Source organism: Populus trichocarpa, chromosome 2 (assembly GCF_000002775.5).
Source record: "Populus trichocarpa isolate Nisqually-1 chromosome 2, P.trichocarpa_v4.1, whole genome shotgun sequence".
NCBI lineage: Eukaryota > Viridiplantae > Streptophyta > Magnoliopsida > Malpighiales > Salicaceae > Populus > Populus trichocarpa.
The window spans coordinates 9673726-9689615 of NC_037286.2; the positions used below are offsets into that span (position 1 = coordinate 9673726).

A 15890-nucleotide genomic window follows, 5' to 3' on the forward strand; every position below is an offset into this window, starting at 1 on the left:
GTCAGAAAAAAGGCTTTTACAAGGTCTCTTTAAGGAAAGAGTTCCAAAGGTTTGCTCTCCCAAATTGATCTATGCGAATTACTATTCACAACAACCCTATTTTTTTTTTTTTGTCTCTGCTTAATTAACATCCTAACTTCTTTGAATACATGTCTCTAACCTGCAAATTTTTTTTTTCCGGGTTGTTGCCGTTGAATCTGCTGGCAGACAAATCCCAATTGCCTTTTTGGAGCGAGTTAAGGAAGATTTTAACAAAAGATATGGTGGAAGAAACCAAGACATACTTTATGAGTTTTCCGTAAGGGTGGCAATGGGGATTTGGGTTTCCATTGCAACAATTTCCATCCCAATCTTCTTCACCGGCTCCCTGTAAAATTTGTTATTTTCTACAGATTTATGCTTAAAAATAGCTTGGTGGCAAAGTAGTAATTATCAGTTTAATTACAAGGTTGAAATATCTCTAATACCAATATTACACAGCACCTAGCCGGAGACATAGTTTTGAAACTCGGTTCAATGTGTCGACCTGAGACTTGGTTGATTTGAGATTGAAACTGGATCGAGTTTAAAAAATAAAAAAAGAAAAAAGCCGGGTTGTAACCCGTTAACTTTTGTTTTTTTTTTTTACTAAAATGATGTTGTTTTGATTAAAAAAGAATTAACCCGAACAATCCGGTGACCCGATCAAAACTTGAAACTCAGGCCTCAGACCGGGTTGGGTTTAAAATCTTTGGCCGCAAATCCTCAAGTCATGATAAACAAGCAATCTCGTTCATTGCAAGTGGTTTCATAAATTTAACGGTTGTGATTTTTGAAGGTGTAATTTAGGGAAAGAAGTTCGATAAAATTAGAAGCCCTCACTACTCTCGTGAGACAACAACGAGGCAATGCTCAAAGAGAGTCAAATTGTAAGGCTGAGCGCGAAAGCTGGATCAGCCCACGTTATATTAATTACAGAAAAAATTAAAAAAGACAGTATTTCTTTGAGCACATTTACCAAAAAAAATATTCTTTACCTTTCTCTCTTGACTATGATACTGTCATTCCTGAGAATCCTTCAAACTCCTACCTAGAGGCAAATTCATTTCTCCATCAAACACATCCTAGCATTACATCTCCTCAAAGTCCTCAACTCTCACAACCTATGGAGTTATCTTAACATGCTCTGAAACATGGAGTTTAAAACCTAAAGAATATCCTGGTTTTAAAATGTTTTGTACCACTCACCATCCTTTCCATTAATTGACTAGTATACTTCCAGAATCTAAGCCAACTCAGTAGCCAAACTTGAAAGGAGAAAAGCTATGGGAAGAGTTTTATTTAGAAGTGTGATTGTGGTTATTTTTTAAAATATTTTTTATTTAAAAATATATTAAAATAATATTTTAATAAAAAATATTGAATCGATTGCTCTGACACTTTCCCTCCAATAGTTAAACCAACTATTTATAAGTGTACCCTGCTGGATTTATATTCATTCAGTTTTGATTCGTTATGAGAGAGTGTCTAATAGAAATATTTTCCTTTTTATTCAAGACCAACAATAACTAGCTTGACAACGTGTTCATCAGGCTTTGGGAATGATATTTATGTGCTAATCATGGCTAGCCCCTCTAGCTTGGTGTGAATTGTTAGCACAAAATATGAATTTGCGAATTCGATTATACAAACAGAAGCGCCAAGTTCTCATATTGATATGCATGAATCATATGAGGAATGTTATGGCCTTCTGTTTCTAACCTGACCAAAGTAATAACATTTTGCCCATGAGCCACATGAACCACTGGGGCTGTTCCTTGCTCAATTAAAATTGCACTTCTATGAACTCTCTCTATCATGTAACGAATGATTGTGAAGTTTCTCCATCATGAGACGAATGATTAATGGCATGGACCAAGACATGGATCGAGCTTTCTTTCTCTTTTTTATTTTCAAGAGTATGACCTAACAATCATTTGTATGGCCCTCGTTAAAGAACACATCAATGTTGCCTTTGTTCATGGTAACACATGATAACCACATTTAGATCCCCAAATATTTTGGTTTTGATAAAAGCTACGTGTGTGATCACTCCGAGGGAACCTTCTGTTAATTATCTTGAAAATTAATTGAAAAAAAAAACAGTAAAACACAAGTAAAATTGTTAACAAGGCAAAATATGAAGAAATGAATTGCCAACTGGGCAAAATCCCCTAGGAAACCAGCAGCGCCTGAAGGGATCCAGCAACGAAACAATGAGAGTGATCACACACACACACATATATGTCATGGTTCGGTCTCAAGTAGCCACCCAGAACCTTTTGGTATGCTGTTCACCAGCAAAAATCCGAAACTCCAATTCCAAAGGTCTGAAACGAATCAAAACTGAATGAATATAAATCCAGCAGGGTACCTGTAGGTAGCTCGGTCTGTCCTACGACTTCAAGAATGATGTTTCCTATGTAGTAAATCAATTATGTTAATTTATGCATAATCCACAAGACTCTCATTGGATGGCAATCAAGAGAGTCCTTTGCTATTTGAAAGGCACAATTAACTATGACCTATTTTATGCACCTTCTGCTGCCAACTTAATTGTTTTCTATGACTGTCATGTAGGCTAGAAATCCTGATAACCAAAGAAGCACCTATGGATTCAATATTTTTCAAGGCATGAATTTAATATCATGGTGTGCCAAGAAACAAGGAGTTGTCTTGGGTTCAAGCACATAAGCAGAGTACCGAAACATGGTTTTAGCTACGATAGAGGCATTCTAGATTGGAATGTTAATGAAAGAGTTCCAAACTTATCTTTCATTACTATCTAGTGTGATAACATTAGAACACTAGCTTTAGCTTCAGATGCTAGCTTCCTGCCCAGATTAAACATGTCAAAACTGACTATCATGTTGTTAGACAGAAGGTAGTTAATAAAGATGTTCTAGTCAGATAGGATTAGTTGGGCTCACCGTTTTACCAAAGGGCAGCCTGCAACTCAGTTTCAATTTCTAAGGTTCAAACTCATGGTTTGCCAATCACCCATGAATTTACAGAGGGGTGTTAGAGCATGCACTTACTTAGTTAATACTCAGTAGCACAAATCAAAGTCAGTTTTGGTTTTTTCTGATTATGACAAGCTTACAGTTTGATAATAGTTGTACAATCTCATTGTACTTCTTATATTTATTATTAAATACAGAGATGATGCAGATAAAAATCCAATCCAATTAGTTGAAACACTCGCTTGGTTATTTATAATCAGTTTATTTTATTTTTACAAATTTCAAGTCTAAAAGCTGCTGCCTTGCTGCTCACTAACATGTCTCCTCTCGATACCTATAAGAGCAGTGAAATGGAACCAAGAAGCCCACCCTCCTTTTGCCATCGGGACGGGGGAAGTAAAATTTCAAACCAAAACAGAGACAGGACGAACACCATCTATGGTTGCTTAGCGGAAGATAGATGGGTTCTGATATGGTCTCCTTACTTGCTCTTACCTTATCAGTGGTTTTGGCTTCAGGATCAGACATTGAATTCGCTGTGAAATTGTTCTATACATGCAACTGATCAAATGAAGGGATAGATTCACTAAGACGTATAGTTGTGTAAGATGATCATGACTCTTTAGTATCTGATATTTGTTTCTGTGAGTGAACAATCCTTTATATTTGGTTACACCAGAAAGAAAATCATCTCTGATGTAGGTGTAGCAACATCAGACAGATTCTCCATCTGTTCACTGCTAGAAGGAGGCAAGTTGAGCGTTTTAGAGGGTTTGTGTGAGGTTGAAAGATGACAATTTTTTACTTTTTTGAGGTGGCATCTGCTCCAGTTTATGCATTCGTCAATTCTACTATGCTCTCACATTGCTTTGTGGTTGCTCTTGTTATTGTGAATATTATCACACGTTAGTTCAAAAACTCTGCCAAATTCGGGTTCCAAATCTCTGCAGGGTTTGGTTGTCTGAAACTTTTGGATGCAAGCTCAGAAGATTTTTTTCTGTGAGTAAACAATCAAATTATATTTGATAACACCAAAAAGAAATTCGTCTCTGATGTAGATGTAGCAGCACGGGACAGTTTTCCATTTTATCATGCTGAAAGTAGGTGAAATGCGGTGTTTGGAGAGTTTGTCTGCAGGTTAAAAGATCGTCTTCTGATGGTGGTATCTGCACTAGTTTCTACATTTTACTATCTAGTTCGTCAATTCAACTGCTTTGCTTTTTACGTTAGCCATGAGTTGCCCTTATTGGCGTGAATATGATCGCACATCAGTTCAATAACCCTGTCTAAGAGGCAAATCTGGGCCTGGCTAGGCTGTCTGCAATGCTTTATCATTATCAACAAAGAACTCTGATTCGTAATGGTTGCTTCTGGTTCTATTCCTGCTTTCTGTGGATGAAGATTGCAAACACACTCCAATTTCTTGCAGTTTCATATTTGCCTGTAATTCTGTTCTCTTCAATTTATTTCCTACAAACACTTTCTAACTGGTGTTTGTTTTTGTATTTTTAAAGTTTTTTTTTTATAAAAATTAAAAAGTTTTTATTTGTTTTAAATTAATATTTTTTTTAGTATTTTCAGATTATTTTAATATATTAATATTAAAAATAATTTTTTAAAAAATATATATATTTTTTAATACATTTTTTTTAAAAAAAACTTTTAAAACAACAACAATTACATTTACATTCTGAACACTCCATATCAACTACTTTCGTGGTCAGGTTACTTTCATGCTCAAGTTGGAGAAGAGGAAATCCACTTTTAAGCTTGCCATACCATTTTCCACCATCTCATTAAATTTAATACGCCTAATTAATTGCATTTTAGTATTCTTTTAACTTAATATAGAATTCGGATCAAATCCGAGTTTTGTTTCTGTTACACAAACATAAATTCAATGGACGTTTCTGTTTACCGGTAATAACTTGTACGGCAGGGCATCATTCTCAAGTAATCAAATGAATTGCGTTCACGATTTGGTATCATGTCCTCCTTCACTTTGACTTCTGCCTGAAGTGATTACTTGAAAACGACATGATTAACACTCTTTTAAGACATGGCTTCCGTGAATCGAGGATTGAGGGTCCCCGTAAGAGATCATTGTTTCGCAGTTGAAACACCGTGGACCCAGATAGAATTCACCATAGACTCGTATGGTGTTTCACACTCTCTCTCTATTTTATTTTTTCACTTTTTTTTTGGCCACTAGTTTTTTTCTTTTAAATTCACCATTCCATATCATATCATATTATATTATATTGTATTAGAGTTGTGCTGCCCATATTTTTTTTTATTATTTTTATAGAGTTATTGTGATATAAAAAAATCCTCACATTGAGTTGATAGTCAATTTTATAAAATAAAAATCTAGTTTTATTGTTAGCAAAAAAATAAAAATTTAAGAACTAAATTTGACAAGAAAACAAAATGTAGGGTAATTTTTTTTTGGTAACTGTAAGTGTCCGGATCAGCTTACGCGCATCTCGACTAATCCCCTGAAACCTTAAAGTTAATGACCATGTAAGCCTCCAGTAGCCCTAAGGTTTGTGGCACTCGAATTAGTGATCTTTAAGGAGCAAACTCAAGGGTCTGACTAGTTGAGTTACACCCTTCAAGATTGTAGGGTTATTTTTTATTACTATTGAATGTGCTTCTTTTAAAAGATCTTAGCCTAAAGAATTTTTCAATTTCATTTTTGTCCATTTAGTTTAAGACCTTAACATATTATTTCAAACTTTATTTTATTCACATTTTAGACTTTAAATTTACAAAAAAGAAAGAGATGTTTCAAAAAATAGTGGAAGAGAGAGAAAATAATGATTTGTCATTTTCTATAACCAGAAAAAGTCAAATTTAGTGTTAATGTATTTCTCTTCACAAGATGAATGTGTTTATTTAGCTTTGATATTACTAGAAAAAGTATATTAGAGTTGAGACTTTTTTTGTCTTTGGTTTAATTTTGCGTTATTTAATCGATTTAGAGGTGTTTTGAATTGATAAATAAGTTTATCAGAATTTAGAGAGTGTTTTTAAGTGAAAATAGATTTAAAATGATTTTTTATGTTTAAAAAACCCTAACCTATTTTTTCCATGATTTCTCTGGTCATCTAATATTGGATAGGTAGATAACATGTTGTTTGCTTTATTTTTTTTATATATATATATATATATATATAAAAAGGCCATTTGCCCTTTAACAGAAAAAAAAAAGAAAAAAAAAAAGAGATCAAGTCACGGTTCTAGCCTTGCAAAGCCCACACGCACAAGACTCTTTTTGTTGGGCCAAGTGTGCAAGCCTAGTCTCTTTAGCACAAATGACTAATCCTTTTCTATTGTTTTGTTTTCCAAGATTTTTTTTATTAAAAGAAATATTCTGATAGTTTTTTTTTTAATTTTGCCATTGAAGTCATGATAGATTTTTATTTTAAAAATAATGCTTGTGATTAAAAAATATAGATAAATTAACTCAATTTAATCCAAATAAATCCAAAATATAACCAGGTTAATATTTAAAAAATAATAATAAATCAATGTGGTTTTCAATATTTTTTTAAAGAACCAAACTTGATCGAGGTAAAAATAGTTAAACAAGACTAATTAATTTTCACCCAGTTTAATTTAAAACCTGTCCGGTGCATAGGTTAGATTGACGAGTTAACAATCCAATAACGTCGGTGAAAAGTTCCCCGCCACGTCACGCGTGCAACTCACTAGTGAGAAATTAAAGTGGGACTTTTGAGTAATTTGCTAATACGTCTTTCAACTTTTTTAACTTCGTCTTTACCCCAAAGAATCGAAAGCCACTGCTGTCAGTAAGATGCAAGGCCACTATCACAGGAGCCAGTCAATGTGGACATCAACAAAAACTATGACTTATAAATGCTAGTGCTGTATATATTTTGTCCCATACCATTGAAGTTGGAAATACCACCAAACTTTCTCTTCTCAACATGGGCGTCTTTCACCATGAAGAGGCACCGAATCCTTCTAAGAAATGCAAGTTCCTTGCTGCAACTTTGAAGGATGTGTTTTCTAATTGCAGTACTTGTGGTGGACGGATTTCAACTTCAAGCCCTGAGGAAGAGTATCCAACTGCTGACGTTGATGATGAGCAGGAAGTACTCACTTTTCACCATTGAAAAATTCATGTTCCAACCCCCCTCGCAGAAAAAAAGGAAAAGAATAGAAAATCATGTTCTTTCTTTCTATCCTTGCTAATCTGAGTGTGTTTTCCTTCTTCAGGTTATTGTTTCAGAAATTCGAAGCAGAGCCATGGAAAAGTTGAGGCATAAACCCTTTATTTTCACAGACAGCTTTTCCTGGGTATACTCTCCGAAAACAGGAGAATTGTTTGTAACCCCGAAGGCTGTTCAACAAAAGGATGACGGCAACGATGACAACGATGAATATGATGATACAAGAGAGGAATTTTTCTCTGTTGGGAGTTGTTTATCCTGTTGTTCAAGTGCTTTGAGCAGGGAAGCATTTGTTTCTGCCAAGCCAAACTTCTCTCGATGTTCAAGTTTCAACGAGTTTTGTTTTCCAGATTTTCCAAAGCGCTCGATACTCCAGGAGTTCTGTCACTGTCAGGGATGGCCATTCGGTCTATGGAGAAAGGCTGTGTTGCTTCCACCTTTGCCCAAATCCCCTTCTGAATCTTGGTCCTGGCGCAAAGGTGCTAGAATTGTTAAGATGGCTTAAGAGTCAAGAGCATCTTCATCCTTTTGTTTTTTTTAGCCTTGGCAATGGAAAGCAAGCATGCACATCAAGATTAAAGAATAAATAACAAGGTTTCGCTTATGAGAAACCGTTTTTATACTCCTCTAGATTATAGCCGGTGGTTGCCTAATTCACAAGTCATGTTCTCGTTTGTGGTGTTGAAGTTTATGAAATTGGAAAAACTAGTTAACCTACCAGCAAGAGAAACAATTAGCATCTTCTCTTGTAAAACGGACCCCTCGGTGAGCTTGCCCGTGGCTCTAAACCAAAACCCTCCCTCTTATTAACAAAAGGAAGAGCTAGGCAGTTCAATCGTGTGTGTGTACACACACTCACAGAGAGAGAGACATGTGCGGAAATCAGGGAAGAAACCATTGTTGCTACGCCAATACTTATTTGACCAATTTCTGTCTTTGAGACAGAAACTTTACAAAAGACTAAATTTTGAGACCAGATGCATCAATCACAATTTTGTTGTCCACAAAATCTGATCCTTTCAAGTTCTTCTATAACAATAAGCAATCCATTCGTAGTAGAGAGGCATCAAGCAATCAGCATAGCACCTTCTGGGTTATAAAAATACCTGTCACGTTTGTAGTTTACAGATCAAGCAGCACCGAGAGTCCCCCTCTTATAACCCTATATATTTAATGTAGGATCTTCATCCCGCCACTACAAGTTCTCAGAACATTATTTATCATTTTACAAACACCGCGCAATCAAATTACAGCACCAATCTTCATGTCAACGAGCAAATAATATCCACCCAGTTTAAGAAATAATCTACCAACTGAAAAGTTCAAACAAAGGGGAAAAATTCCATGTATTTACTTTCCCATGGCCAAATCATCGCCACAGTCCCGTATTTCATCATACAAACATTGATGAAAGAAACAGTTATTAACCATCACATGAAAGGAAATATGTGAACTTTAGATTGTCAACATGGGTAAGCTATTATTTAAAAACCAAGAACTTCAACTTGGAAGATTTTTCTTGAGAGGAACACCACATTCTCTCTCCAACTATTCAAAAACATTCAAAAATTTTGTGAGCTCAAATCTTTACTCAACTGCAACCCTAAGCTCTTTGCTCAACATAAGAGCCAGCAAGCCCACGAGTGCCTAGAAAGAACGGTAACCCGCATCCAAAAGACATGATAATTTAGAAAATTGAACACCTGACTATGCATTCATTTATAGGATCACTTCCAAAGGAGAAGAAGAAAGCCCAAGGCTGGACATGCTTTGAGTGGTCATCCAGTCAAACCCAAGTTGTCGAAGGGGTCAGCATTACTAGGATATCACTAGATAGTGGTCATCCAATCTTCAACCCCAGGTTGTCGTAGGTGGTCAACATTACTGGCGTTAGATTACCTAATTATAACTTCCACAACAAATTAATCAAACATCAGCATGCAGACACAGGCACGGCGGAGCACCCCATAATCTAACATCATGAAGCAGATAATAAAATGACACTATTGATCCCCGTGATTGAACTGTCTTCCAAATATCCACCATGACAACTAGTACAGTACAACATAACAAACAATGAAAGGAAAGGAAATGTAAAAGTAAATTCTGAATCAAGATCGTTCTACTTGAAACAGAGTACAGAATGACATAAAGTCAGGTCTAAAACACAACAGTGTCAAGCATAGTGCCCAATGTCTGAACTATGTTGGAGGACATCAAATTTGAGACATGTTCTTCAAGGTGTTTCTTCGCATCTTGCCTTCCTACATTTGCAATTGCCAGCTTTTCAGGTGGCAGCTCATCTTCCTCTTGCACTGCCTTGTTGTATTTAATAGCTAAGCTCAGCATTTCCTGCAGATTTCAAGAAATATCAAGACCAATCACGATAGCACTGCAAAAATGGATATTACTGTATGCACCTAGTACCTAGCAGAGTAGAAACAGACAAATGGCATTGCCTTAATGATAAGATGGCAGTTACCAGAGATTCAGCTAACCTGTCAGAATTAGAGCCCCATCCCCAGCCTGTTTCTCGGGATGCAATTGTTCTAATGTTGGAGGATGAGTAATGGAACACTATGCTAGATGAATGATGACAAACCATGAACACACAAAAGGCATTGCCTTAGTGCTGGATGAGTAATGACACTCAACTAGATCCAACATGGGAGTTCATGAATAGGACACTCAAATATCAAGAACGCCCTCTCACACAATTAAAAGACAGAATGAAAACAACACAACAAAGATTAAGGGAACTCCAATAACATCTGTTCACCTGAACAGTCTGCTCATTGGTTTTTGAATGAGTATCAAACCGCCTAAGTGTCAAACCATCTGTCCATTTCTTCTTGTGCAGGTTAAGAAGCATCTTTTCCTCAAGTTCATTCTTTCTGTAATTAATGGCTATGGAGTAGTAATGTCTGTTCAATCCATGGATCAAAGCCTGAAAGTTTTCAAGTGAACCATGTTAAATCTTGATGCAACAGAAAAATAGTTTGCTGAAAAAAAATCACTTTTGGCATGCACTCACTTGAATGGATGGCTTATTCAGATGCCCAAGATTGGAAGTTGTCTGCCGTGGTTCTTGGCCAAGCATCATTGTTTGTGGGTTAATCAAACGAAAGGCATCAATTACCACCTTTCCTTTAACACTCTGAATTGGATCCACCACCACTGCCACAGCACGTTGATTCAAAGCTTCAAAACTCTGAATATCAAACACAATAAAACAGTCAATTCTAGTAGCAACAAGCAGTAACAATTACTGAAACAAACAACAGTCAAATACAAGACATAGCAATCACGAACCCTTCCCTCAATCAATACAATCTTAGCATGGTGGCAAAACTAAATTTCATCGAAATATTGTAAGAGGATAAGGAGAATTGTAAGAGAAAGACACCATAACGTTTGAAGTGTTATTAGTCTTCTAGGTCACATTGGCACTCCCCAAATCAAGAGTCCTCAGTCCATTTATATCCATGTCCAACAGCATCATTCAAAAGGGTGTTTTTTCTGACCCATGCAGTCACTGTTCACATTAGACTTTTGTAATCAAGCTGTCCTATTTCAGGCAGTAGTTTTTCCCAAGTGAGGGAGAATTCAGAAGGTAACACAACCTATTGCCTACTCAAAAGCCCAGACACACACAAGAAACTAATTATAATCACTGAATGACTAAATCTAGCAATCCATTTTTTGACAACCTGTAACATCAATGAAAAGTTCACCGATGACACCAACCATTAAGAATATCAATACCGAGACCATAAGCACAAACACAAAGCAAAACCTGCTGGGTATTTATATCAACACCAGAGAGCCAACAGCCAAATCCAGGATGTGAATGGTACCACCCCACAACCATCTCCGGTCTGCAACACCAAACAAAGAATCAAAAAATCATTAGCGGAACTATACCCAAAAACTACCACATGATTTTCATCAAAATCAACTTGACAGAAATAGAAAATAATACCTTCCAGTCTGTTTAAGCATGTCAAGCATGTTAGTCTGGAACACATGATCAACAGCTTCAACACTCACACCAGTACCACTTTGTGGCATTGCGAATACATCGACAACACGAACTGTATATTCATCCACAAACTCTCCAAGCATCAAACCCATCACCTCCATCGGTACCCCAGCTCTCCCTATCATCAACATCCACCAAAATCAAACACAAAATAACCCAATTCTTAAATTCATTAAAAATAAGTACATCCAAAATCCTAATTAAGGGTTCAAAATCGGATTTACATAGAACAACAACAAAACCCTAAAATTGAATACATAGGTTGTGGATTTTAGAAAACCGTACCGTGCTTAAGCATTTTGAGGAGGGCAAGAGAGGAGATGTAGACCTGCTCGGAGGAATCGAGAGTGGGAGAATCTGGTGGTGGATGACCCAGCGCGCCTCCTGCGCCTGCAAACATTCTTTGCAGTCTCTCCATACCTGACATTATTATTATTATTTAACTTTCTTGGTTTCTTTCTCTCTAGCCAAACACAGATTGTTGAGGTTTTCTTTCTGAGCAAGATAGGGGCTGCTAACTTCTAGTCTTCTTACTGGTATTTATCAGGGAAAAAGAAAATAGAGAAGGAAATTGTGAACTTGTTAGAGAAGATTTTGCTCCTATGCCCTTGAAAGGTTAAATAATTAAATATTCTTGAGTATTAGGCCCTGAAGCTAGATGGGCTTACGACTTCAATATTTGCAGGGTTTTGTCAGGCCCATATTTTTCAATTAATGGGCTAGAAAAGCAGAATTAGGCTTGTTCAGCCCATATACGTAAGAAAAGGTTATTCTGCCCTGGCCCATTTTTAAGGACGAAACCTACAAGCCTGATATATGGTTTGATATTCAGCCGGATTTTTTAGGCTTATGTGACCTCGTATAAACCGTACTCTCTCTCTCTCTCTCTCTCTCTCAATTTTAATCGTGGTTTAGTGTATTTTCGAGTCTTGATGACTTGAAAACCTTGACAGGAGCAAGTATACGGGAAAATGGTGTTTGTGTTGATACGATGGGGTGTTTTTTTAAAGTGTTTAGAGGTTTTTTTTTTAAGTATTTTTTATTTAAAAATATATTAAAATAATATATATTATTTTGTTTTTTAAAATTCACTTTAATATCCACACATCAAAAATATATAAAAAAATTAATTTAAAATAAAAAAATTCAAAATTTCATAAAACAGTTGCTGCTCCATTGCCCCCAAACACACGAAAACATCTTCTTTCCACGAAAATGAAAAACGAAAAACAAGAGAGAGAAGGAAATTAAGAAAGCATCAGCATGTAACATCAGTGGTGATTAAACAAACACGGAGAAAGAAAACTGGACAAGCTTCCTTGCAAGAATTATTCTTTTGTGTGCTCTGCAAGAAATGGGATCGGAGACAGGTCTGTTCATATCTCCAAGAGTCAGGACCATCTTAATAATTAATGCTAGTCTTAAGGTTTTCTCTAATTATTTAATACTCTTGCCCATCAGGTTTGTTCCGTTCAAATAAAATTATAAAACGTGGAGTCTTGATCCACATGACAAATCTTTAGCCCTTAATCAGTTGCGTGTCTATGTTTGATTGCAATTTTTATTTATTTATTCGCTGATTTTTTCCTCGATTTATAATTGAATTAAAACAAAATAAATTAATTATATAGTCTACTCAATTCTAGTTGATAACTCATTAATAAGGTGGTTGAATTGTAGGTTAAGCTATCAATACTGTTCTAGAAGCCATTCAAATTTTCAATATAATTAGTACGAAGAGTTTACCAATTTATTGCAGCATTTCAATTTAAAATTAGTGTAATAATATATAAAATAATTCATACATATATATTCAAAGATATTTATTTTTTTATATATCCACTATCTCATGTTGTATACAAGACTTCATTATTTAATTAAGTAAATATGTACCACATGTAATGTTATTAAATCAATCCATGTATATCTTAATATTTATATCACTTAAAATAAGAAAAGAAATGTTACTAGATTAAATTTTCATAAATTTTAAATTTTAAAATCTAATAAAAATTATATAAATTAACAAGTCAAATATAATATTCCATTCATCAATCAAAATTCAAACCATGTGAATTGTCTTCGATGTTTTTATATATATAAAATAATTCATACATATATATTCAAAAATATTTATTTTTTTATATATCCACTATCTCATGTTGTATTTAAGACTTCATTATTTAATTAAGTAAATATGTACCACATGTAATGTTATTAAATCAATCCATGTATATCTTAATATTTATATCACTTAAAATAAGAAAAGAAATGTTACTAGATTAAATTTTCATAAATATTAAATTTTAAAATCTAATAAAATTCATCAAAGACAATTCACATGGTTTGAATTTTGATTGATGAATGAAATATTATATTTGACTTGTTAATTTATATAATTTTTATTAGATTTTAAAATTTAATATTTATGAAAATTTAATCTAGTAACATTTCTTTTCTTATTTTAAGTGATATATATATATATATATCGCTTTTCTTGTCTATGCATAAATTTTATGATAGTATTTGGTTACTATCCTGGAATAATAAAGACAAAAACAATAAAGATAAAAATATAATTGGTTAAAGAGACAAAAACATAAAAACAAATATGTCTCTAAGATAATTTTGAAGTGAATTTTTGTATTTTCAAAACAGGAGATATAGAGAAGACATATATTTAGAGACAATATTTATTATTTTTTATTCTTAAAATATCATTATAAAAAACTTTTAATTCTAAAATTATTCAACTAAGGCATGTAGGATAAAAATAATTATTATCATAATTTTTAAACCCAACTCAAGAGTCAATTCGGGCAAAGCCGGATCACGAGTCGGGTTGACCCGAGTCAATGTAAGAACAAAAATTATTATTATCATAGTTTTAAAACTCGATTATAAGATTGACCTGGGATAAGGACCTGGTCATCAGTGGAGTTGATCGTTAACCTGAATTAACGTAAAGATAAAAATGGTTATTATCATAGTTTTAGACCCTAATTGAGGGTCGACCGGAGTTAAAGCCTGGGTCATGTATTAGGAGGGTCAACTCGGGTTGACCTCGGTCAACATAAAATAAAAGTGGTTGTTATTGTAATTTTACAACTTGATTTGAGGGTCAACTCGAGAAAAGGCTAGGGTCACAAATCAAAAGCTTTAACTTGAGTTGACCCGAGTCAATGTAAGCATAAAATATTATCATAGTTTTAAAACCCGAATAGAGAGGTTAATCAGGGCAAGGCCTAAGTCACAAGTCGGGAGAGTTAACATGGGTTGACTCAAGTCAATCTATAGATAAAAATGATTATTATCATAGCCGACCAGAGATCGGTGGCAAGGTTCAAGTCGATCATGGTTTTATAATAAGAGTTATTATAATATTGTTAATTTTAACACTCAATATAAACTAAAGTAAATATATATATAATTATTTAAAAAAAAATGTTAGTTTGACAACAATACATATTAAATATAAAATGAAGTTTTTTCACATTTTATTTTATCTTATCCACTATAACTAAATACGATACAGAGACAGTTACTTTGACTTGTATATCACTATCAAACACAATTCCATCTATCTTCTTTTTTTTCTTGTCTCTTTTATATCCACTATATATTTTTTTTTATCTCGAGACAATAACTAAACAATAACTAAATATCAGGTTTCGCAAAAGCCTCGTTTGATATAAACAAAGGTTGTTTCTTTGCCATTGATTTTTTTTTTGTCGCCTCGTAATCTTGTTATTTATTAACCAAAACTTTTTTATAAAAAAAATAAAGTAGTATTGTTAATTAACAAGATAAAGTAACTAGGAAAATTGTTCGTTAGTTAATGACTCTATGTCTTCAATAAAATCTCCACAACGAGATCTTCATATCTTTATTGAAATTTTCACATCTCTAGATGAATTCTTCATGTCTTTAATAAAATCTCCACACCAGAATCTTCACATCTCTAATTAAAATTTCCATCCATACAATGTCTCCGTACACAATGCATTAACATTACTTTTACGATCACAAAGCATCCTTTATTTTTTTAAAATAAATAATGTCATGTACACTAAAAAGAACAAGAAAACTCATTGAACACTCATCTCTCTTGCAGGCAAACTCTCATCTAATCTACAAGCATGTTAACAAAAGTTGCGAGAAGATAACCTAAAAAATATATTTTTTATTCCCCTCTTTCTTGTGATTGTTAAGTCTTTCAAACATGGGAGATGGTGCATGAAAAATATGCAAAAAAAAAACCAAACAACTAGGAATCCTAACCATCCGTTTAGGTATAGCCCACAACCAAACACCCTAGCCCAACACTATCTAAGCCTTAATGGGTTGATCGCGATATTTTTAGGCTTAACGCAGTACCCTTATCTCAAGCACACACCTTAATGTATGTTTTTTAGTTCAAAGAAGTTAGAGCGGTGTCACACACCACCCTTTTGAGCGCACTTTATGCAATACTAAACCACCCATCGATGTTCTTGGTGCACACCAAATTCTGTGTAGAAGTAGAAGCACTAACTCCACCAATTGTATAGCAACCAACAACTGACCTGCAACCCCACGCACCACGAGACACCTACAACTCAACGCACCACTAGACACTTGCAACTCTACTTACCATGAGGTATTTGTAACACCACTCTTCATAAGGTT

The 15890-nt window shown here is 34.4% G+C and overlaps 2 protein-coding genes across 2 annotated transcripts; one reads left to right on the plus strand and one right to left on the minus strand.

The window, feature by feature from the left end:
• Window positions 1-6880: 6880 nt before the first annotated feature.
• LOC7462892 (uncharacterized) lies at window positions 6881-7802 on the plus strand. Its single transcript, XM_002301157.4, has 2 exons — window positions 6881-7102; window positions 7227-7802. Exons 1-2 carry the CDS (start codon window positions 6935-6937, stop codon window positions 7683-7685), a joined length of 627 nt encoding a protein of 208 aa, XP_002301193.1. The 5' UTR covers window positions 6881-6934; the 3' UTR covers window positions 7686-7802.
• A 1365-nt stretch (window positions 7803-9167) lies between these two features.
• Window positions 9168-11802, minus strand: LOC7462893 (26S proteasome non-ATPase regulatory subunit 14 homolog). The gene is made up of 6 exons (XM_002302408.4): window positions 11508-11802; window positions 11163-11340; window positions 10977-11058; window positions 10215-10391; window positions 9960-10127; window positions 9168-9532 (listed from the first exon to the last, which is right to left on the minus strand). Exons 1-6 carry the CDS (start codon window positions 11647-11649, stop codon window positions 9341-9343), a joined length of 939 nt encoding a protein of 312 aa, XP_002302444.2. The 5' UTR covers window positions 11650-11802; the 3' UTR covers window positions 9168-9340.
• Between the last annotated feature and the right edge of the window lie 4088 nt (window positions 11803-15890).